Consider the following 23,824-nt stretch of genomic DNA (forward strand, 5'->3'; position numbering starts at 1 on the left):
GAAAATATGAAGGGACCAAGAATCAATCTTCCATTTTTGATACGAAAATAATTCTGACATATTAATACTAACAGCAACTATGTGAATGTTTAAACATAATTATAATTGAATCATAATAAAATGTTTTTTTGTATTGTTTGGCACCCCCTTAGAGAGTCGGTGGGTGTCACATGACAACCAAACTGCTTTACAGCTGTGGATAAGAGTGTTTTCAGAAGAAAAACCGAGAGACTTTTCAACTGAGCGAGAAGAGAAAACCAGAAAGAAGAGAAACCAGAGACTTTATGCTGCTGCCCTTTCACCATTGTGATACTAGGGGGCGCCAGAAACACAATAATAATTTCCACAGATTGAGCTTCTCTAAGTGACAGACAGCAGATTACGTTTCTCAAACATTTGCAGGAGCCAAGACCTCAAGTGGTTCAGCTCCCACACAATTAAGACCTTACATGAAGTAGGTTAAATTAAACTTAATATTAACCCCCCGGTGTGTAACTAATATAGTTAGCCGCTAACATTGACAATTGCATTGACTTGAAATTTACCGACCTGTTCCTTTTTTAATATGTTTAAAACAGTAATAAAAAAAATTCTAAACCATCAATTAAGTAACAAACCTATCATTTGTAGAATAAATTGTGGATATTTCTTTGAAATAGAGCGTTGTTTTGAAATAAATATGTTATTTGCAAATATGGGTGGAGCTTGTCTGTTATGTGGCGTTAAAGATTCTTTCATCAGCTCTATAAAAAGAACACTTCGCTCAGAAAAAAGAAAAAATGTCATGTTTTGAAAGGGTTTGTCCTTGTTGATATTTTCAAAGTGCAAAGTGGAATGAATTTTCACTTTATACATTTTATACAACACAAAACAATTGTAAGTCATAAAGCATTCTGTACACACCTGTTGAGAACTCCATCAACAAATATGTTCATCTCTTTCTTACCAGAGGCCATTAGGTGGCGCTGTCTGTTCAATAATAGCTCAAAATCATTTCTAAACATGGCGCCTTCTGTTATATATGAAGCACAGAGCTTCATATGTTTAAACTGTCCTGATGAGCTTCAACTTTTCCTTGGTCCTCTCAGGGCCGGGCCTGCTGTCAGGGCGGGTCAGCTGTACTCCAAGTCTCTCGTAAATGAAAAAGCTCATTCTCACGCTACTTATATGTTTTCTTTTATCCAGGTCGCGGTTTTTGGTCGCCATGGAACCCCCGATAAGAATCAACCAAGAGGCTTGAGTTGCCTTGATTCTGTTGAGTCCTGCTGCATCTCCTGGTCTGGTCCGGCTCGGACCCGATGAGGACGTCCTCCACTGGTGTGTTCTGGTCCTGACGCGAGGAGATCTAGCCATCAATGAGCTCGAGGTGGACGTCAGAAGGGTCCACAGGACAGAGAGAAACGGCGGGCACAGAGACCGGGTCAGGTGCCTTGAGAGGACCGAGACACGTTTACAGAACTTTGACAGAAACAGTTGTTCGACGGGTCTTACTTGGGTCTTTGGCTCGGAGGGACTTTGTCTCTGCTTATGTTGGAACATGGTGACCAGAGGAGCCAAGACCACTGAGCAGATCCCAACACCCAGAATCAAGGCAGGAAGCAGACCTGCTCACGACATGACACATCACTAATGAATGAACTCCATCCGACTGCAGGGGGCAGTAGTGTTTTATCATTTTCACCTGTTATTTTGCCAACATTGAGCTTTAAATAGTGCCAGTTTAAATTTAACCTAATATGTTGATTTAAGTGTGTCTTAAATTGATGTTGGACTCTATTGTATCATCAGTATAAACTCTCTTTTCATTTAAATATTGAAATTTGAAAATGTGTTTAAGCTCCGCCCACTGAAAACACTGTGTTTTCCGGGAGATTAAATCTTGTTTATCATAACCACGCCCACTCTGATGTGATTGGTCCTGCATCACGACTTGCCCTCCGCAAGAATCAATCCTGGAAGTCTTGTGATTACAGCTGGAGGAGGAGTCAAGCCCATTATTACATCATAATGGACTCCGCTCTCGTAACCTCTCGTTCGCAGAGATTGCAGATGGAGGAGAACTTTATAAAGTAATAAGTTCAAAACATCATTATAATGAGGGACTTACTGCGTCTTGGAGAGGAAGGTAGTGTTGGAGTTTTAACATTAGTTGACCTTTAAATTGTCATTGAAAATGAAAAGAATGGTTGAAAAAACTATATTGGAATAAAAAATATAAAGTTATAGCCAATATATATTTTTTCAATGCCAATCTAAGCCGACACTATTCTAGGCCCATATGACACCAGATCGTTCCTAAAAGGGTCGTCTCTCATCACTGTAATGATGTGTGACATGTGCGGACGACTGACAGTCTTACCAGCTTCAGAGAGAGTCTGCACACACTCGGGAGCAGATCTGGGAGAAGCTGCCATGGAGAAGGTGGGAAAGGAGAAGTTGGCCACAGCACAGTAGTTCTGACCCGGACTCAAACCCCCAAACTCTACTTGGGAAAGAACCTCCTGCGACCAGACGGTCCGGCTCTGCAGGATGAAAAGAGAAAGTGAAGTGAATGTCATGGAAAGATGTCGTTCATGTGATGCAGGCACGACCGGAGGGACCTGAGACTCGGACCGGTTGAGGTTGTTGTACACGGTAACCGTGGTCCACGGGTCGATCAGCTCGGAGATGTGACAGCACCCTCTCTGAGAGCACCTCCTGCTCGAAGCGCAGGGGAATTGCACCTTCACCAGCAGAAGGTCCTCGTTCAGGGAGACCGAGACAGAAGGAGCACTGAAGGCTGAGAGGACGGAGAGGACGGTGGCAGAGATGGATCCACGTCGACATACATTTGTTCAAAGAGTCACTCACTGAAGTCGCTGTAGTCGAACTTCAGAGGTTTGATCCAGACGGTGGCCGAGGGGCTGAGGTGGACCCCCAGACGGATCATGTTGTACAGCTCAAAGTTCACGAAGGTGGGAGAGACGTCACAGCTGCTGGAGGAGATCCACACACACCAGGACACGTCCTGCCAGGGGTCCCTGTGACCCCACAACCAGTTACTTAGAGACGAGTCACAATCACACACATGTAGTATACCTTAAATAATAAATGCCTTTGTACAATACTTTTTATCATTTACATTTTCATAAACAATACTCGTCCATCGTTTTCGCGGTTGATTATTGAAGAATATATTTAGGATAAAACGTTTTTCTTTTAATCATATTGTTTGACAAATGATTAAACCTTAAACATGTTAAGAATTGTAAAATGTATGTCTAAAAAAGATATATTATAATTAATAATAATTACTTTGTATTAAAAAGACTGTATTAAAATAAAACAAATAATTTATAACAATCGGAAATTATGTCCAATTATTTTGTTGCTACACACATTTCTCTGCTTCTTTTTCTTCTGTCCTATATTTCTATCTATTTTTAACAAATCCTTGAAACAACTTTAAAGGTCTTGCTTGCTTATGTAGATTCTGTTTTTTCAAGACACTTTTCTACAAACTGCTCTAGTGATGTCGCCTTAATGAGTCGACTACATGTAATCATATTTTAAATGTGTATTAATTTGTTTACAAATAATCTAGTCTCTTAATAAGTTAATGAAATGTTTTTACACAAATCACTCTAAAGATCAAAAACAGAAAGTTAGAAACCTTTATCTAGTGTTAATATACGTGTAAGACGGAGCAACACACACACACACACACACACACACACACACACAGACGGATTACCCTTGTGTCTTAGTCTGCACGGTATAGGTGGTATTAGGACTGGCGTGGGGACAATCCCACCGCAGGAGGCAGCCTAAATCCAGCGATTCTACCACAGTGTCGCAGACTAACCCAGCCGACCCTGAGGAGATCACACGAACAACCAGAACCACAAATAGCACAATCACACAGACGTGCAATGACCGCTTAAGTCCGACTGTCACAACACTTAGAGTCACGGCTGAAAGGCGGCCGTGCAGAAAAGTAACAAAAGTTTGTTAAAATGCAAGACTCACCGGTGACGAGCAGCAGCATCATCCACACCCACAGCAGTGAAGACCACCTGCAGACTGTTGCACCTGCGGTGACCATGACGACCGGAGGCAGGCGAGCTCTGCTCTGCACAGGACGGGTTGACGACTGCAGGGGGGATTGCGGGCGATGGTTCAAGGGGTGGAGAGAAGGATTTAATTGAAGTCTTGGTATTTTGTAAGAGAGAGGATCGAGTGTAATCTGATTAGAGTCTGGAAGGACGAGAACATGTAAAGGAGGAACATAAGGAATCACAATTAAAACGTTTCAACATCAAGTTTATATTTTGGGGCTGAACAAAAAGTTCTCAACTGTTAAACAGATAATCAGATTTTATTTTTTCTGTCAGTTTCTGTTATAGATCATCTTGAACTTTTGAATGTTGCGATTGACCCTCATGAGACAATTTTACTAATGATGCTATTGATTATAAGAATATCCTTTTATTCATATGATTATTATGTGAATGTAAACAAACAAAAGAGCCATTTAAATTATACTTCTACAAGTAATTAATTTTTCAAATATAGTTTATTCGTCATATAATTTTCTGCTTTTAAAACAGACGGACAACAATTGATTTTCTTTTTTTTTTTAAAGAAATGTTCTTTTTGCTTTGGTTTGAATTCAAGGATTAAAAGGAAAAAAAAGAAATTATTTATTGGGCTCATTACCTCAATATAATGGTATTTGTGTTAGCAAAATAAATATACATGTATATTTACTAATATAAAATAAATAAGGGGTAAAGGAAAACGTAATTAAAACGGTAATGATACATGGGCCTGTATGGATCCATGCATCATATGTAAATGTGTGTGTGTTTTGCAAGTGAGTTCCACCTGGCTTCACAGCACATTGGGATCAATGATACTTCATGTGCGTGTTGTGAAGTGCATGCTTTAACTAAGGCATCATTGTCAGGGAGCAGTCCTCAATGCTGTGCACATATTAACAGAAAATGTGAAATAAAAGGCTAACAATAAATACAGTTGAATTGCTGCACCCAAAATAACCGTCATCATTCTGGTCACATGCGACACATTGATACTCATGACACTGAACGACTTGATCTTGCATTCTATGTTTTTATTTAATTCCATATTTAAATAAGAATATCTCTTCAGCAGGTCTCTGACCATCCATTCTCAAACGTCATAATGATAAGAGTTGGTGTAATAACAGTAGTAATACAGTCAAAGTGCTTCACCAGGCAAATGAAACAGACCAACAGAAAGAAGGGAACGTGGTGAACACGCATGCACACGCGCACATATCAGTGCACCATCCAGCCCCGGATCAGTGCAAACAGCACCAAAGACATTTCAATTCATCGCAACATAAATACAAAGGTTCGACATTCCCCGAATCAGCACGGTCAACACTCAATGACCAGGTGTTTCCATGCTGGACAGTTTCCGGTCAAGCAAGCTTAACAGCTGCTGTGTCACCCTCAGCCCAGCAGAGGGCGCCACAGCACACAGCCTGAGTGCGAGGAAACATTTGCACAAAAACAAGAGGAACAAAAAAAAAGCAGGTATTGCTGCAGGACGGTTCTGTGCAAATATAACGAGAGGCCACTTAAAAAGTTTATGTCCTGGCCCCCATGAGGGCGAGACCCGGCTCCAGGCTGGCGGTGGTGTTGGTCGGGGTGGGAGAGGGGGGCGGACCCTTGGACGACTGGCACAGCAGCCGGCGGGAGGTGGGGTGCTCGCCGTTGAGGTTCTTGTAGGAGTTCATACTGGGCGGAGTTCTGAGACACACCGAGGGGAAGCGCAGGCCGGCCAGGCAGCAGCCGGAGCAGGAGATGACCTCCTCCTGGTCCAGAGACTGACCGCTGCCGGAGCCGAAGGGAGACGGGCCGGCGGGGTCCCGCGGCAGTGAGTGGAAACCGTTGTTGTTGATGGTGCTGGGAAGGGCGCCCAACCCCGGGGGGACGTTGACGATGACCTTGTTGTCGAGGGGAGCCAGGCGAGGGGGGGTGTCGGACCTCCAGCCGTTGGAGGAGGGGGACACCGAGTCCAACTCATCAGGGAAGAGTTTAAAGTAGCGGGATGAGCCGCCATTTTGAGTGTCTGGGGAGCTGGTGCAGTCCATGGGCTCCTCCTCCTCCTTCTCCTCCTCCTGGTCCTGCAGGTCCAGCGACAGGTGCTGGAAAGAAGCAGGAAGTCCAGAGTCGCCCTCCTGGCAGCTCCAGCTTTCCTCGCCCAACTGACTCTCCTCCATGCCGGAACTGTTCATCCTGACAGAGTCCACCTCGGACTGGGACCCCTCGTCCGAGAGGAGCGTCCGCCGCGTGGCGGTGAGGTGAGGCGGGGGCGTGCACGGCAGCGAGTGGCAGCGCCGGTGCCTCCTGGCCAGGCCGCCGCCGTCCACCTCGGAGGAGTCGTCGCAGGAGTCCGGGGGCGACGGCAGGGCGAAGGTCAGCGAGATGACCGACTTGCTGGGCGTGTCGAACAGCTTGATCTTCCCGCCCTTCAGGTCCTCGCGCCGGGAGAAGGGGTTCACCCTGGTGGGGTGCGCCAGGGTGCGCGAGGGGGACGCCTCCGGGGGGTGGACCAGGTCGGACTTGCTGCGGTTGATGCGCGGGTCTGCGTGGCTGGAGCGTCTCCGCAGGGGGCCGAGAACCGACGAGCGGGCTGCGGCGAAAAAGACTCGTCAGGTAAACGTAAGACTCAAAGTATTCTGGACTCAAAGTATTCTGGACTCACCTTTGACGGACGCCTCTGTGCGTTTTCTCTCCGTCTGCAGCTGCTCCACGTCCAGCACGATCTGGGAGAACGATGGGCGGAGCTTCGCCTCCATCTGTCAAGAGCAGAGCGACAAGTTTTCTTAACTTTCATTTTCACTTTTCCACTTATATACTGGATATTATTATTGACTTTAGTTTGACACACATGGTGTTGGAGAGAAATGCGTTTGTGTCTTACATTGCAACAGGAAACTGCCAGATCCAGGAAGTAGTTAGGACAGTCTCCCACCATCTGCTGAAAGTTCTCCACGTCGAGTCCAAAGTCCTGCAAAAAATTAATCCCATGATATGCAAGTTTTGAGGCGAGTCTGCAGTGCCCATAAACAACCACTAGGGTGAGCCATAACGTCTTTCAAATGCAGCTTTATAACCTTGTCTTAAATATATATACGTGTGTAAATTATTATTTTAGTATGTTAAAACAAACATAAACCCATTACTTCTTTTTTTTAAGCTTTCATTTATAATAGAACCTTCTCTCAGCTCTGACTAATAATTGTATCAAACCACAACCCAATAGTTGGTTTTCTATATTAAACTTGGTTTATATATTTAGATTTACAGCTGATAAAAGACCAGAAACAAAAGATGGCGTCACTAATGTAACTTTATTTAAATTAAATGTGGTATCAAATAGTATCCAAGACCAAAACTATTATCTGAAAAATATTTTAGAGGATTTTATTCTTTACCTCAGTACGCGGCAGGACGTCGGGGTCGGCCTGAATTCTTGCAATAATCTCACACAAAATAATCCCATATGCAAATACATCCACCTAAAAAGAATGGTTTAAAAAAATGGTTATACACAGTAATGGTTTATTAAAGATCATTTAATGTATGTAAGAGAGAACAAAAGTCAGGGAAATATTTGGAACGATTTTCTTACATTCAGAAGCAGGACTCAAATTGCAACCAAACATGTTGGTATAAAACCGAGATGAGTGGAAAAAAACTTGCCTTTTCATCGTAAAACTCTCCTCGGAGCGCCTCCGGGGCCATCCAGTAGGGGGAGCCAACCACAGCCAGACGCTCCACGTCTGTTCCACTGTTGCAGAAGAAAATTTAAAATATAATCAAACATTAGAAAATAAAAAAACCTTAATTCAAACCAAGTAAATGATAATTAAACACATTTTAATATCACTAAAATTCAGGGTAAGATATAAATATTAGGCTGAAAAATGCACCATTTACTGTTTGAAAAGCTCAGTTCTGCTTGAAAAGGGGAAACAGAAAAATTGTTTGAAAATAAAATAAACTAATGGCTTCAATCATGGTGACTATTCTTAAACCCATTTAGAGAGGACTCAAATTGCAGCAATACATGTCCTGAAGGTTCATGACAAATCAAGCAGAAGGTCAGATCATTTTGACCATATTAGGAAGTTTGCTCCTAAATCCTTCTTCACCTCCGTCGCTCCCTTCTTTACTCCCGTCTCTCATGCCACGGTGATGGCGTTCCAATAAAAACTATTGAGAAGGCCTGTCAACGCGGCCGACCTCTGAACAAGCTGCGACAGGATGCTTCACTGTTGCACTGAATCAAAAAACGCAAACACGACCTTGAGGGAAAGATTAAAAACACAAGCGAGCAGCTGCTAGTGACGGAGAGCAAACAGCAGCTTTTGAGCTCCGTTGCTGCCTGAATGCAAATAAACAAACACAATTATGGCCTGTGAAGGAAGAACTAAAAAAGTGTTAACAGATTTCACTTATGCGACGACTTTTAAAAGATGATGTGGAACATGTTCAGCTACTAAAACACATTTACAACAATGTCAGACCAGGAGCCAGTGGTTCATTCGTCGCCTTTTGTATACAATATATTGAATATTTACAATTTATTGAATATTGTTTTGATTGTTTAAGCGCTTTGTGACCCTGGTCTGGAAAAGTGCTATACAAATAAAAATTACTTACTTACTTACAAAAAAAAAAAAATAGTACATGATAAAAAAAAAAATGTCATTTGATAATGATCAACTAACATGAGAAAATGTATTGTTTATATAAAGAAAAAAAATAGTATTTATTTATAGAGAAAGAAAAGGAGCATTTCAAAAAATTGCTTTGAGCTAATGGCTACATCTTAAAAATCACTTGAACCCATTTTCAAGGTCTAGAGGATTAAAAAAAGCTCAGATCTTCCCAGTATAACAATCACATACAACATACCATGGGTTTGTCCTCCCAGAATAACAGATTATATATTTTAAATAGAACCAAAACATAAATTATAATTATCCATTTAGAACGTAATGCTTTTAATGTGAAGGTTCTTCAAATGAGGTCAGGGAAGAGATTGTAAACTGACTTAGACGCACATTAGACGAACAGCTACACATATTCTAATATTTTGCAACACAAATTCCCTCCAGTAGAAAAGTATGAAGGCATTAACCAGAGGAGAGCAGACAGACCTGAGTCGTCTCACAGAGAGAAGACGAGTGTGTGAGGACACGTCGCAGCTGGCCTGATGCGGAACGCCTGTTAATTTCTCTCATTAAGTGATTTGTCTTTAATGGAGTCAGCAGTGATGAAGGCTTTTATACAAACTGCTCATCAGACGGAACACAGCAGCTTTCAACCAACATGGAGCATTAAAAAAAAAACAACGTACAAATGTGTAATTAAACTTGAGTAAGCAACTGGTGTGTGAGCCGTGGAGCTGCTCGTCTTCAGAGACGGCCACAGGAATGTGGGTTAATCCGACAGTGGAATCCCATCATCAATATTTCCAGTTTCAGGGGGAATTCCACAGACGGTGGCACCAGGATCAGTGTGGGTCTCCCCCAGGCTGTGGTGCAGCTCCACTCTTCAAGGATTGTTGGCCAAATAACTCCAGAGTTTGATTGGAGACGACACCTTATTTACAAGGATGTCTGCCTGTCCTGTGGAAGAGCTGAGCCAGAAGGCAAAGCTCTGCATTTGAAAGTTTTCCAATTTCCTCCCCTCAGAAGAGTTTTGGCTAAACTGTTTCGCATCTTTTCTTCCGAATAACACTGATAAAATCAAAGAATATATTAAGGTTATATTATTTTTTATATGTAAATTGCATGTCCAAAACAGGTAACATAAAATTATTGATTTAAAACAAACATTTGATTTTCTTTCAGTTACTTTGATGAAGATAAAAAACTAGCCGAATTAAAAAAAAGAAGTTATATTTAGAATTTATTTATGAAAGAATGGTAGAATAAAAAAAAAAAAAAAAACATTTGCCGTCAGAAACATTTCTAAATGATCAGTTTTATGTTGATGAATACAGTCACGTGTGGTTCTGTGTTGCATCGATTCTTCTGCGACTCTGAACTTGATTATTAAAATCATTTTTGTTTGTTAACATGAACCACGACAGACCTGAACAGGTGAAGGAAAAGAGACGTAATGAATCAAGCTCCGTGACATTGACAAGCAGTGGTTCCGTCAACAGGTAAATCAAATATTTCACATAAACGACTTCACGGTAGAAAAAAAGAGGAAGAAACAAGACAGAGGAAGTGAATCACTGCAGCCAAGACTAAATATGCTTCTCATTCTCCCTCAATAATTCCACGGCGCAGGTTTAAAGAGGCGGCACAAACTTGTATTTTAACTTTATGACATGGCTCCGAGTGTTTGCGTCGTCAGTCTGAACTTTGCTTGTTGAAATAGAGCGTGAAGTTTACAGAGAGCAGCTGAGGAATGTATTTTATTGAGCGTGACTTATCTAATCAGCCGGCGCAGAGGGAGGTTTGAGCGAAACAAACTGACCTGTGATCTGGGATCTTCTCGGCCAGGCCGAAGTCTCCGACCACCACGGAGCACACGGAGCCCTCCCAGCGCACCAGGCAGTTCTGAGGAGTCACACAAACACGGGTTGCTATGCAGAACGGAACTCTAAGCTGACAAAAAACAGTCAACAAGGGCTCATTATTACACAAGTCAAATATTTTACAGCAAGTACGGTAAACACAGCACAGGTGGACGGTCATGAAGCATCGTTTTGTTGTGGTCGCCCATGATCCAAAGAGAGAAACAGATAGAATATACAATAATACTGTTATATTGTTTTAGACTAAAATAAAAAGTTATTTATACAAGGTTTCTTGTATTCATTTACTCATATTTTCACTTTTATTTATAAATAAACTTTGAGACGTTATCCTATTGAAACGTTTGTTTTGAAATTTTGTTTTAATAAATATGTATTTGCAGCCTCTGTCGTATTTTTCATGCATTTATTTATTTTAAGATAATCGTGCCAAAATCTCTACATTTAATTTTGTATTGTATTGTATTTGTATGTTCTATTCATAGAATGTCATTTTAAGAGTCGTGTCTGATGCCACAGCTGGACGATTAACAAGGATTTCTATTGCCTTCACGGTTCCGTGAAGAACATCTCGATGATTTAAAAAAAGAAAAGAAAAAAGGCTTTAACAGCAGGAACTTGTGAAGCGAGCGAGGTGGGGAAAGTGTACGAGTCAGTGACCATTGCTGCCGATGATGAGTCCGTTATTGTGCATCACCTTGGAGGTGAGGTCCCGATGGAAGACGGCCTTGCTGTGCAGGTACTGCAGCCCGCGGGCGATGTCGAGGGCCAGACTGAGGCGAACGCTCCACGACAAGTACACCTCGCTGTCCAACAGCTGCTCCAGGTTCCCTCCATTGATGTACTGGGCAGACCAGACAAATGTCAGAAACCTTTTCTTTTTTTTCATCCCCTCATCCTTTTCAACTCACCTCTGTGAGGGCGTGCAGCTGCCCTTCATGGACACACACGCCTATGAACCTGCACACACACATAACACCAGACACATTTTAAATTCCATACACAAGCTGTGAATGCAGTTTCTCATCTGCTACCTGAGGATGTTGGGATGCGAAAGTCGGTTCATGAGCTGGACCTCTTTCAGCATGTTGGCTCTGTTGGTGTCCAGGATGTTCATCTTCAGCGCCATCACCTGACCCGACACACGGTGCTGCACCTGCGAAACATCCATGGATGAGTTCATGAAGGACTCACACGACATTGTCCTGATCAGAGGCAGAGAAATCATTTGTAGGCCAACTGAAGTCTGCCTATAAAAACATTAGGCGGGTAACTGTGTGTTTGTGTTGGCAGCCTTTCTCGTCCAACCAGTCGCTGCTAAAGAGCGCCGTCTGGCACGGAGGTGAAGAGATGTTTCCCCTGCAGCTACGAGGTTTGCACACAACTGAAAACAGGAGCCATAAATCCTCAGTCACAATGGAGCTCAGAGGAGTGTGTGTACGAGTGTACAACTCACCAATGTGATACTTACAGTATGTGAACGACACAAAACAGAATATTGATGGAACAGAACGTGTCAAATGGGGCTTTTGGAGGTCGATGTGTAACAAATCAACTTTAGAATTCAGTTTTGTCACATTTTCCACTTAACACAAGATGATTTCTTAAGCTTATAAAAGGAAACGTTAATGATCGACAGCTCCTGAAAACAAATCCCTATTTGATAAGTCATTAATTAATCAGAGTTTATATTGATTAACTAGCGTTGACATGCTTTATCAGCTCACATTCAGTGAGGTTTTAGAAATCTTTTACAAAGTGATCAATACTGTGGACTTGACACAAGAGGGATCAAGTGATAATGTGAAGGAGAAAAGTGAACGTCTTCATCATGCATGGATAAAAAAAAAGATGAAATTGTCCAACAAAAAAAATGAGCATTTTTCATGTTTGTGTTAATGAGCATTTTAATGATTTAGCCATTTAATAAAACACCAGAGATTCAGAGGAACCATAATGTCTCAAATTAAATTCTCAAAGGACAAAACAATGACTGAACATATTTTATCAATTCAACAACAAACAGGAGAATTGAAGTAAAGTTTGGAAATAAGATCATGAGATGACAATGACTTGACCAGGAGAGAGAAAAGAGAAGGATGGATTGGAAGACGAGAACGGTTTGTCTCATCCATGAAAGGCTGGTGAAGTAGAAAATAAAGACAAGCCTGAATGAATGAATGAAGAATATGGTGAATACTTTGACTTTTCCCTGGTGATATTCTCAGCCATTTAGAAGATTCTTCACACCCAGATAAATCTGTAATGAAGATTTGATGAAGTCCATCCCTTTCCTCTTTGAAGGCTTGAAGATTTGCTCTGCTGCAGTGGAAGTCAGATAAACATCCATCATTTAAGAAGTGGGCCAGGAAGCTTCTTACTGCAACTGGAGAAATTAAAGAACGGTCTCTCCAATAGTCGAGAGAAATTTGATAAGACTTGGATTATATGCAGACCTGGACCTTTCATATGGACGGAGAATTTATTTAATTTAGTTTTGATTTATGGACCTACAGTGAATTAACAATTTTACAAGTATATGTTTAAAAATGGACGTCTGGATGGTGAGACGTTAGTGGAGGAAGTCCTGGGGCACACGGACGAGCTATGGTTCTGTGAACTCCTCATGGATGGATGGATGGATAGCAAGTTAATGAAAGACAAGGTTCTAGTATTTCAGGAAAGCTTTGGGAGGCCAATGTGTCGAGTCATAGCTGAGATGAACGGCACAGACCGGAGTGGAGAAGAGAAAGCCACAGAGTCTATTAGAGACCGGGCGAGAGTGCAGGGAGTCATCCCACCAGCACACACACACTTCCTTTAATAGGCGGTCAATAAGCATCAATCTGGGAATTCTGCAGGCCTGCACATGTAAATCCCACTGTACAGCAACAGCAACCATATCTCCCTCCAGATCTTGATCATTCGCTGCACGTTCTCTCCACTCGATGATGATTTACATGTTTGTTGCTCTGCATCTACGAGCCAGACACGCACCATTACTCAGCCGCACTACAGACGTGCTGATGCTGCAGCTTATACACACACACACGACAGAATCACTGCTTGACCAGACTGTTTGCCTTAACTGTTCTCAGGCTCCAAGACGCTCAACACCTGTCATTAGCTCAAAGCCAGACTCAATAAAGGGCTCAAGTGTAATTTCTTCACCGCGTGCGTTCGTTCAGTGCTTCGCCAACAGGCTCTCGAGCAAGAGGGTCATCTCCACAGCTGGAATGTCGACGCCGCGATAAAAGATTAGCACCTGATGCAGAAAGACAAAAAGCAGAAAATGCGTTTCAGGCGTGTCGGCGCATGCAGCAACACACCCTTCGTCGCCCTCCTTCAGGCGTGCTCTGCCTTGAAAAGTGCTGCTGTCGGCACAAGAAAAGGTCACGAGCTTCCTGCGGCGTCTGTCGATAGACGAAGGTCCGACCAGGTTGAGCGACACTTGGTAAGAAGCATGAGGAGGATCTGCAGGGTGAGAAAGTGAGCCCCACCTTTCACCGTCCAACATTTGGATGCTCAGAGACCTTAACAATGTGTGGTCCGAGGACCCCATGACTTTATTTTATCAGGTCCTTATGGAGGTGAGAATAATGATATATTACTAGTTTCTAACTGAACTCCAAATAACCTCTGTCCATGTTCTTTGATTTTTGTCCCTTTCCTTTATTTGAATATTTATTTTCCGTCAAAAATACATTTAAAGACAGTTTACAAACCAATTGCCGAAATATAAAGTGTCAATTTATATTGTCAACAGTTCCTTTAAGATTCCCATTGAGGATCTTTGAATAAACCGAATATTAAAGGAAATGTTTGATTAATAAACTACAACTATATCCTGGTTTTGTACATATATTTTTTGCCATATAAGTCGCCTCCCTTTCAACTCTCTTTCTCATACAAGGAGGAAGCCATTTGTGTCTTGCTTCATTTATTAATATTTATTAAGTGTGGTTCTCATGACATCTTGCTTTTAATTGTAGGAAAATTGTGTGCAGTATAGACATGATGGGTTATTTACTAGCTTCCATTAGCAGGCCTAAGGTCACCATCTGTTCATAAAATCTGACATTAAGGAGGCGTGTGCCTGTTATGTTATGCTAGAAAATGTCCTTTGACAGCTTGAAATAATCACACACAGAACACCATATTGAAAAGCATTTTCCCTTTCTAATCCATTTATACAGCACAGCAGAGGAAATTCCCTCCACGATTAATAATGCCTGGAATTATTAATAATAAAATAATCTTTTCCATGTGAAACTTGGCAACATAAGCCTCTGTAATTCTGAAATAATGAGTTTACATAATGCACTTATGATGGCGGAATCTCTGTTTGACTTTCAATAAGTAACACCAGGACGCTAAATCTGCTAAACCTGTTCGGCCCGATTCAAGCAGCCTTATCCACGACTGAAACTTAAGTTGCTGTAAATCCATTGTGTAGTATCAAAATTCCTCTCTAACACCACTGGAATGAGTGGAACGTTAATATTTTGCAGCATTTTGTCCGACATCAGGGGCAGATCGGACTAATACTCTTGTAATGGAACGGAAGCAAATCCCTGAAGCGGGGGGTCACAAATGTGGAACGCTTTCCAAGGAGAGCGAGGCGGCACAGATTATTGCCCACCGCTGTGGAAGACTTAGAATAATCACACAAGAGTGGGATATGTGGCTCAACGCACTCTCGGGCAATGAAGTGTCAATATTAACAAGCTCTGCAGAGCGAGTCACGTGACTGAGAGGTGGGATGCATTCTATTGCAACATACAAACACACAAACAACCTTAAGAGTATCACACAGTTGTGTGTTCAACTGCTCTTAATCTTTGATGAATAACACAGCAGAAGTGGACATCAGGGCTCAAGAAGTGCAAAACAGAAACTATGATGGAAGTATTTGCAATAGAAAATGAAAATCCACAATACATATTTACACTTCATTGACACGCTAGATTCTAGTGACTAAAACTCAATTCCAAAATGGAACCTGCTGCTGGTAAAGAATTCTGACTTCTTCGACGACGTGAATACACGATAGAACATAGTCTTGTTAATAAAATAATGAAAATGACAATGCAATATCAACCTGTGCTACTTCCTGTCCCAAATATATATATTCAAGTCAACTCGCTTCCTCCAAAGGAACTATTGAATCCTGTGAGATCCCGGCAATGACCGAGAACGAGAGGATACAGTAGAACTCAAAAGCTTTTTATAGAAACCATTTTACATATTTTGGTTTCAAAAAAAAATCGTAGCAGGTATGACTTCATCAAGAGTCATGTGGTCTGTAAATTCTTCAAAGACAAAGTCAAGTACTCAGACAATACTACAAATATATCCTTGCTCCTTCAGTTGCACAACAAATTGTATCGTTATCCCTTTATCGTGATGCGTATTGTATGGCCAGCTTCTTGCCAATGCACATCCCTAATACTATAAATGTTATAAACATGCAACATGAATGTCAAATTCATGACATTCAGCTCTTGACAGCTGCAAAAGGACATGTGGCCATTTAACATTTTCCCATTTGCAATTATCATTAAACTGCAAATTAGTTTCTCAGTGAATGACTCTTGTCAGCTTCACAATTATTGCAGCCTGAGATGACATGCAAGTGGATCAGGACGAAGCAGGGACTGCAAGAGTGGTTTCCTCAGTGGGGGTCGACCTTCAAATTACCCAAAACAGATCGACTCAAAGCGATAAGCCTTACAAGCTTCCCTCCAAGTCGGGTAACAAACGTCAGAAAGTGTGAATCACCAGGGTCTGATAGCGTGGCACAGAACCAAGACGGGAGGAGCAGTGAGTCATCACGGAGGTCCCACTCTGTGTGGTCCAGCTCCGTCAGTGAGGGAGCACGAGATGAGACGCAAGGGCGTGTGAAGCCATCTCCTAGGAGGTCAAACCAAGACTTGGTACCTGAGCCACTGAGGGAATCATTTGGTTAAAGGCAAAATCAAATGGTTGGTGCTGTTGCCTTGCTGGAAGAAAGTCACCCGTTTGATTTCTAGATGTGCTCTAGACACTCTGGTTTCCTCCCTCAGTCTAGAAAGATTCACTACAAATGTGCAATATATGCAAAACGCTCTGTTCCTTGGAGCTATTCATTCATTCATTTATATATATTCTCCCTTTAATTCACATTGAGGTGAATGAGCCGTCAAGGTTGTGCTTTAAACGTAACATCAGTGTCGATACAAATGCTAAAAAAAACCCTGCAGTGTCAAAAGCAAGACTGAGGAGATGCAGTTCAACACAAGGGAGCAATATCTGCCTATTCTAGAAGACACAGTAACACAATAATATATATTAACAGCGGCTCTATAGAGTCAAGAGAAAATACATTTTACTTAATGAATGACTAGTCTTTACTTTGATAAGTTTACTTACAGATACAGTTTAACATCAACAACACAAATAGAAAAAAGAAACAAAGAAAAAGATTAATCTCTTTCTTAACTATTTTTATGTTGTTCATATTATTTTAATCAAGGTCTAAAGAGTATTTTCAGGAATAAAGTAAATAGTTTTCATCCAACTACCTTTAACATACTTCTCAAATAATTAGATGAGTTTTACTTTTCACATTACAGAAGATAAAAATAACCTTATAATAATAATTCATATCTTTTCTGTTAAAAAAAAGGTGAAGTGGGTGAAGAAATCAAAGTATGGAATTATTTTGGGAACCAGTGAAAAACATGGTAAACACAGTGAAAACAAAAGCAACACACGATCGTTGCGCAACTCTTGCTCAACACTTCTATTTTGATCTGCGGTCCAGTTGGTGGCGATACAAGTCAACAAGCCTCGACACATGGTCTGCACTTTCTAATTCATATGCAGCAGAACCAAACATAAACAAAGGCTGAATACTAGCAAGCAGGTCAGGACTCGAGTAGTGAAGGAAGAGAGTCAAGTCGGCACAGGTCGATCCATTCCACCACCACACTAAAATGTCCACGAGCACAAAGTGACTTTATTGACAGGAGTCTAAACTTGCACAGGTTACAAATGTTTGACTCATTTTTCTACACATTTTCTACCTCCTCAACATCAGTTCACACCAGTCCTCAGATTAGACCCAAGCATAACATCAATGGTGCTGCTGTCATGATTCCTTCAATGACTCATTTACGTTCATCTTCTTTATCCAGGAATTCCGAAGGTTAAAGGGCAGGAGCCTTTCCCCAGATACATGGGGGAAAGAGGCAGGACACCCTGAGCGGGTCACAGGAAACATCCGCACGGTCAACAAATTACACGTACCTACCAACCAATTAGTCAACAATTTATTGCTGTACGTTTTGCGAGCGGAAACAAGAATGCCTGATGGTAAACTTGTAGTTCACTTTTTTATTTCTAAAGTGCGGTAGAACGAAAATATTCATAAAGAAAATGTTTATATACACATTCTCTTTTAACAAATTACACAAAATATAAGTTTCTTAATAAAAAATGAATATAAAAAGACAACCGAATGCCATTTGCTTCATTTTAATGGACATACATTTTTGTCATCGACTCCATTGAATGGAACGAATTACTGAAAATAATCCCAACCCTTAGTCGACATGAGGGTGAGAAGAAAATAAGTGAAGTTTGAATCGCTTTAATCCTTTAATGTTCATTCTTGAACTTTATGATTCAATATTTTTAAAATAATTATGGATATTTTGATCAAGATTAATTAAAATGTATTAGAAAATAACGTGCTTAAAAAAAAATCCAACTTTTACCTTTATCATGTGAAGGTTAAGAAGACAACGGTGCAGAGACAAAAGTAGCAGCTGTCGACTGAACTCTTACTCCGTCATCTGCAGCTGATACTCATTTTTGTGGTTCAAGTTTGAACGGCTTTCGTTGGTTAGGGTTAGGTGGCAAACCATTTCAAATGTGCCAGTACAATAAAAGTCGGGGGAAAATGTGTACGTATGTAACGTCCTGCAGAGCAACCCAACTGTGCTCGGGTCTGTTCACAAACTTGTCAATAAGGACAAAATATGACTCCGGATGCTCCGTGATAACAAGGCCAATATTGACTCAAATTGAACGTCCATCTGAAAAAACACATTCTCTGTTAATTTGCCTTTAAGTGTCAAGTCAAGTTCTTTTATTGTCAAATATGCATGTATTAAGACATACAGCATAAATGAAATTTTGGTCTTGTCTGAGCCACGATGCAAAAGATTATGGATATTCAATTCATTTTTGGTAGAACATGCTGAGGAGCTTCTTGCAGATGTTAAATGATCGAAGCCTCCTCAGAAAGTACAGTCTCCTCTGAACCTTCTTATATACATGGTCTGTATTGCAGGACCAGTCCAGTTTACTGTCCATCCACACACCGAGGTACTTATAGCTGTCAACTATCTCCACCTCGTCACCTCTGATGAACACCAGACATGGGTTTGTCCTGGACCTCCCAAAGTCCAAGACCAGCTCCTTGGTCTTTGAGGTGTTCAGCTGCAAGTGGTTCCTCTCACTCCAGTCCACAAAGTCACTTATCAGACTCCTATACTCGTCTTCGCTGTTGTCCCTGATGCATCCAACAATGGCAGTGTCGTCAGCATACTTCTGGACGAGACTCAGCTCTGAGTTGTAGCAGAAGTCTGAAGTGTAGATGGTGAAGAGGAGAGGGGCCAGTACTATGCTGTGGTGTGTTGGGTTGGAAATGTGTCCAAGAGGAGTGTCAACAGGTTGATCAGGAGGGCTGGCTCTGTGGTTGGAATGAAGCTGGACTCACTGGTGACAGTTGCTGAGAGGAGATCATTGAACAAACTACTGTCCATCATGGATGACGACAGTCATCCTCTGAACACTGTCATCAGTGAGCAGAGAAGCAGAATGAGTGCACGAATGCTCCTACCCAGGTGCAAAACAAATAGACTCAGGGACTCATTCATTCCTCGGGCTATTAAATTGTACAATTCTGAGTTCGGGGGCAGGAGTGGAGTAAAAGTATCTGGATGTTCTGTTCTATGTTAGTCTTTGTATCCTTTGTCTTTGTTATTTTTCTTTGTCTTTATCTTTAGACTTAGATTGTGTCATCTTGTTCTTTCTCTTTATGTTCTTCTTCTTATTTTATTTTTTATGCATTATTTTTTATTGTTTATGAAAAATTGCTGGCTATTGGAAAAAAACAATTTTACTTACCTTATTTTTTCCAGAGAAGACATGAGTAATAGAGACTATAATATTTATTGTTGATAACCAATGGTGCCATTTCCAACTGCTACCATCATATTGAGTTTGAATTAAACATCAATATTTTTAGCATGTGCATCCACTGTCTTTGTCTACAACATTGCATGAAAAGCTGAAGTCGCTTCATTTATTGGCAAAAGGAGGCGCTGTGAGTAAAGCATACGTGCACTAGTACGTGCACTAGTCAAGTCAACGCTCGTCCATGCAAAAGGGCAACATCTCCGACAGCAATCATCATTAATGTGACAGCCATGGAAACTCAAAGAGGTCACTTTTAAATCAACAGCCAGCCTGTGACATTTGCATGCTCATAAGTTAGTCAAATGGCAAAGCGACAGGGCAGCTTGACCGGCCCTTTAAAACGACTCTTCAGTGAGAGAAGAAGTCAACGACAAGGACCTCAAAAGTGTACAATGCACTCCGAACATATCAAAGTCACTTATTCCTGCACTTGGATTTCATTTCATCATTATCTACGAGTAAAAAAGTATATTAATATGATTCATTATATTTTATTTTAAGTACGTTTCAGTGCAGAAAATAGAGAATTAGAGAGCAAAACTGAATCAGGAGACACTCGGATCAATTCAATCATCTCAAGTGACATCATCACAGGAGCACACACACACACACATGCATGCATTATCTGACAGTGAAGAGTGGATTAAACAAGGGTTAAGTCAGCAAGTGTAGCAAACTGTCAATCAGATACATGTTGTGTGTTATCATTGTGTTGAGTGTTACTATTGTGTGCACAAAGTGTTCACAAGTTTCACTTATTTGGAACCCGATTTCATCAAAGAATTCCTTTTTGAGTTGTGAGGTTTCAATGTTCCCTGGATCACGTTGGATCTCTGATGTGGTGCTAATGAGGCGTTCAGGAACTCTGACCATGCGAAGACACCAAACAGGAGAGGGTGACTGGTCACAGCAGACATGGGGGGTAATGTTACCTTCACATACGCCAGATCTACCCAGGCCTCTACAATTACACACCAAAACAAGAGTCCATCCCTCACAAAAATGTGGGTCAACAGCTCAACACTGGATGGATGTTGGAAAAATGTCAGCATCAACGGTTGCCATAGATACGCCTCGGTCTTGAAAATGAACGCACAAACCCAGGAGACTGAAGTCCTGTCAGGTGCACACACTTCTCCACTCACCTTGAACACCTCGGAGAAGAACCCGGCTCCGATCTTCTCGCGGGTGAAGTCATCCAGGCGAGCCAGGCTGGACACTGCACTCCGCAGGGCCCTGTAGGAGGAAGGTCTGACCCGGTTGGTTCCGTGGACGCCATGCAGGGCCGGCTCATCCTCCCCTTTCTGCGCCGACTCGACCTGCTCCATCTCGGACGGATGAAGACGAGGCAGTGGGTGGTTTTTATTTTAAAACCCAGCCCGGCTGTTTACATCTCCCATGTCCGGCAGGGCCACGGGGATGCACTGGGATGAGAAGGAAAAGTGTCGCAGTCGTTCTTGGGCCTGGCGTCGCCTGTCAAAACCTCCTCACAATCCTTTCCCAAAAAAAAACAAAAAAAAAACAGTTTCCTTCCTCAAACTACGCTGCAGCGATGCATCCTGCGGAGTCAGTGCGCAGTTCGCCCCTCATGCCGCCGCTGCTCCCGCACCGAGGGGCCGGTTCTCCCCCTCTCTGGCTCAGCCAATCAGAGCAGGGGACTCTCGCAACCTCACGGACGCGGCAGCCAATCACAACGAGACCTGGGCAGAGAGGAGGGAGGGAGGAGGGAGGGGGGGCACTTGAGTACAAAGTCACCAAATCGCCAAACGTGAGCCGCGACTAAAAAGTCAAATTCAGCCTAATAATAATTATAATGATAATAATAATAAAACCCTGCGATTCAAAATGGCAGCAGAAACTCGGGAGAAGGGGATTGGTTTGTGAAATTCCGCATCAGTGTCGCTGTGGAATTAAATCATCGTAAAACACTTATCTGGTGATAAGATATGCGGTGCTGTGTACCTGGGACTCTGACTCGATCACCTCAACTAGGGTCTATAAGGGGAATTATATTTGTTTCTCTCTCTCGGGTGTGTAAACACAAGGACGACCACAGACATGAATGGACGCGAATGAAAAGACTAAAACGCTGACTTACCTGTCGACCTCCTCCGGGATCAGCCGCGTGCTCGGGTTACTGGATTACTTATTTATCATCTTCACACACGCGCGCCCACGAACGCACGGATCACCTGGTGGTTTCGTTTTACCTCCCCGAGCCTCCAGTCCAGTCCAAGTCCAGAGGATCTGACTGACAGAACAGACCGCGTTGACTTTTGCTGCACTTTATGGGAGGCGTGGCTGCGCCGGATCACGTGATCGCCCACACCTGGTGGGCATTTTTTTATCCAACCCCATTTTTGGTGCACCTGAAATTAATTGTGCTTGTTTTTTTTAAAATTTGAAATTCATTTTATGAAGCATCATTCGGCTTTTTTAAATTTAATAAGCTCTAATGTGCCTGTATTTGTTGGTTAAATTAGCGTGTAGCTAACAGTGCTAACTGACCCTCTTGAGTTCAGAGTAGAGCACATAGAAAATGGTATTCCTTATTGTATAAAGTATAAATGCAACTTTATTTAGGACTTTTTCTTGTTTTTTTTAAACGTGTCCTTTTGTAAATATTTCTTCCTCCTCTAAATAATTCTAGTGAATATGGAGATCTTATTTAATAAAAAGAAAAATAAGATTATTTTGTATCATTATTAAATTATTAGTTTATGAATAGTTATTGGAAATATTCATTTTATTCCATCTTTTCTTTTAATCGTGTTGTTTGGAGATGATCTGAATTGTGTGAACCTCCAATTAAATAACAAATGAAGGATGTTTTTAAATGACATGGTAAAAAATAAAGACATAAATAAAATGTTTTTTTTAGATTTAGATTTTATGACAAAGACAAACCAAAAAATGATGACAGTCATCCTCTCAGCACTGTCATCAGTGAGCAGAGAAGCAGATGGAGTGCAAGAATGCTCCTTCCCAGGTGCAAAACAAATAGACTCAGGGACTCATTCATTCCTCGGACTATTAAATTGTACAATTCTGAGTTCGGGGGCAGGAGTGGAGTTAAAGTATCTGAATGTTCTGTTCTATGTTAGTCTTTGTATCCTTTGTCTTTGTTGTTTTTCTTTGATCTATGTTCTTTATCTTTATCTTTAGACTTAGATTGTATCATCGTGTTCTTTCTCTTTGTTCTTGTTCTTATTTTATTTTTTTATTTTTTTTATGAAAAATTGCTGTATTTTCTGTGGCTATTGGAAAAAAACAATTTCATCAATCAATAAAGTTCTACCTAACCTAAAACGTTTCTCTCCATATATAATTCTTAACTGTTATTTACAGTTCTCTGTCTATTTTGTACATATGACGAGTTGTGTGAGCCTTACATGGAGAGGCTGAAACTTTGTGTGATAGAAGGTATTTTCTGCTGCCCTGTCATTGAACCCATATATTATCCCGATGACATCATTCCCATGTCAACAACACTTAACCTACTTCAACACTAATCTGGACCATTGAGTAATCTAATCCTCAAGCGTGGTCACCAATAAATGTATGTTTTATAGGTTCACACAATTAAAACCGAGATAATTTATGACCCAAATCTCGAAGTCCTCATGAACAAGACGGCACAATGTGCCGGACTGTAGTAAGCCATAAAAAAGTGTGTCATACAGCGTGGAGACATCTCACGCTTAGACGCCACATTCTCGCAGTAATGACACACAGTACAGTTGACACATTCTGCTGCACGCGTGTGAGTTTGTGCACGAGGTGTGTTTCGGGACAGCTCAGTGGTCTCACACTGCATTATTTATCACATAGTTTAGCAGCTTTTGTCCCGAGGCAGAGCAAAAGCACTGGAGTCACACTAATGTCACCAATTCTAATATGGACTATTAATGATTTAGTGTCGCTCGTGAATTATTCATCACAGATGCAAAGTTTGGGAGCGAGTCCAGGGTGGGCTACATTG

The 23,824-nt window shown here is 41.6% G+C and overlaps 2 protein-coding genes across 2 annotated transcripts; both read right to left on the bottom strand.

The window, feature by feature from the left end:
- Positions 1-1,177: 1,177 nt before the first annotated feature.
- On the bottom strand, positions 1,178-3,019 carry LOC148082422 (uncharacterized). The gene is given in 5 exon segments (XM_087788332.1): positions 1,178-1,429; positions 1,492-1,604; positions 2,360-2,522; positions 2,583-2,779; positions 2,851-3,019. Coding segments are annotated over 5 exon segments (804 nt in total). The 5' UTR covers positions 2,930-3,019.
- Positions 3,020-5,092: 2,073 nt separating this feature from the next.
- tesk1b (testis associated actin remodelling kinase 1b) lies at positions 5,093-22,079 on the bottom strand. The gene is made up of 11 exons (XM_087789601.1): positions 21,941-22,079; positions 20,988-21,542; positions 11,628-11,749; positions 11,505-11,553; positions 11,291-11,437; positions 10,533-10,615; positions 7,737-7,824; positions 7,469-7,552; positions 6,955-7,041; positions 6,736-6,829; positions 5,093-6,663 (listed from the first exon to the last, which is right to left on the bottom strand). Exons 2-11 carry the CDS (start codon positions 21,168-21,170, stop codon positions 5,615-5,617), a joined length of 1,986 nt encoding a protein of 661 aa, XP_087645727.1. The 5' UTR covers positions 21,171-21,542; positions 21,941-22,079; the 3' UTR covers positions 5,093-5,614.
- Positions 22,080-23,824: the final 1,745 nt, after the last annotated feature.

The sequence above is a fragment of the Callionymus lyra genome, chromosome 4 (assembly GCF_982586985.1).
Source record: "Callionymus lyra chromosome 4, fCalLyr1.hap1.1, whole genome shotgun sequence".
In the NCBI taxonomy this organism is placed as follows: domain Eukaryota; kingdom Metazoa; phylum Chordata; class Actinopteri; order Syngnathiformes; family Callionymidae; genus Callionymus; species Callionymus lyra.

Bases quoted from the DNA above. Each gene is read 5' to 3' on its own strand.
- tesk1b (XM_087789601.1), bottom strand. From the start codon at position 21,170: ATGGAGCAGGTCGAGTCGGCGCAGAAAGGGGAGGATGAGCCGGCCCTG. The intron at 11,438-11,504 runs GTGAGTTGAAAA...TGGTCTGCCCAG, and splicing joins AGCTGCACGCCCTCACAGAG to TACATCAATGGAGGGAACCT. The intron at 7,825-10,532 runs GTCAGTTTGTTT...CTTCTGCAACAG, and splicing joins GAGAAGATCCCAGATCACAG to TGGAACAGACGTGGAGCGTC.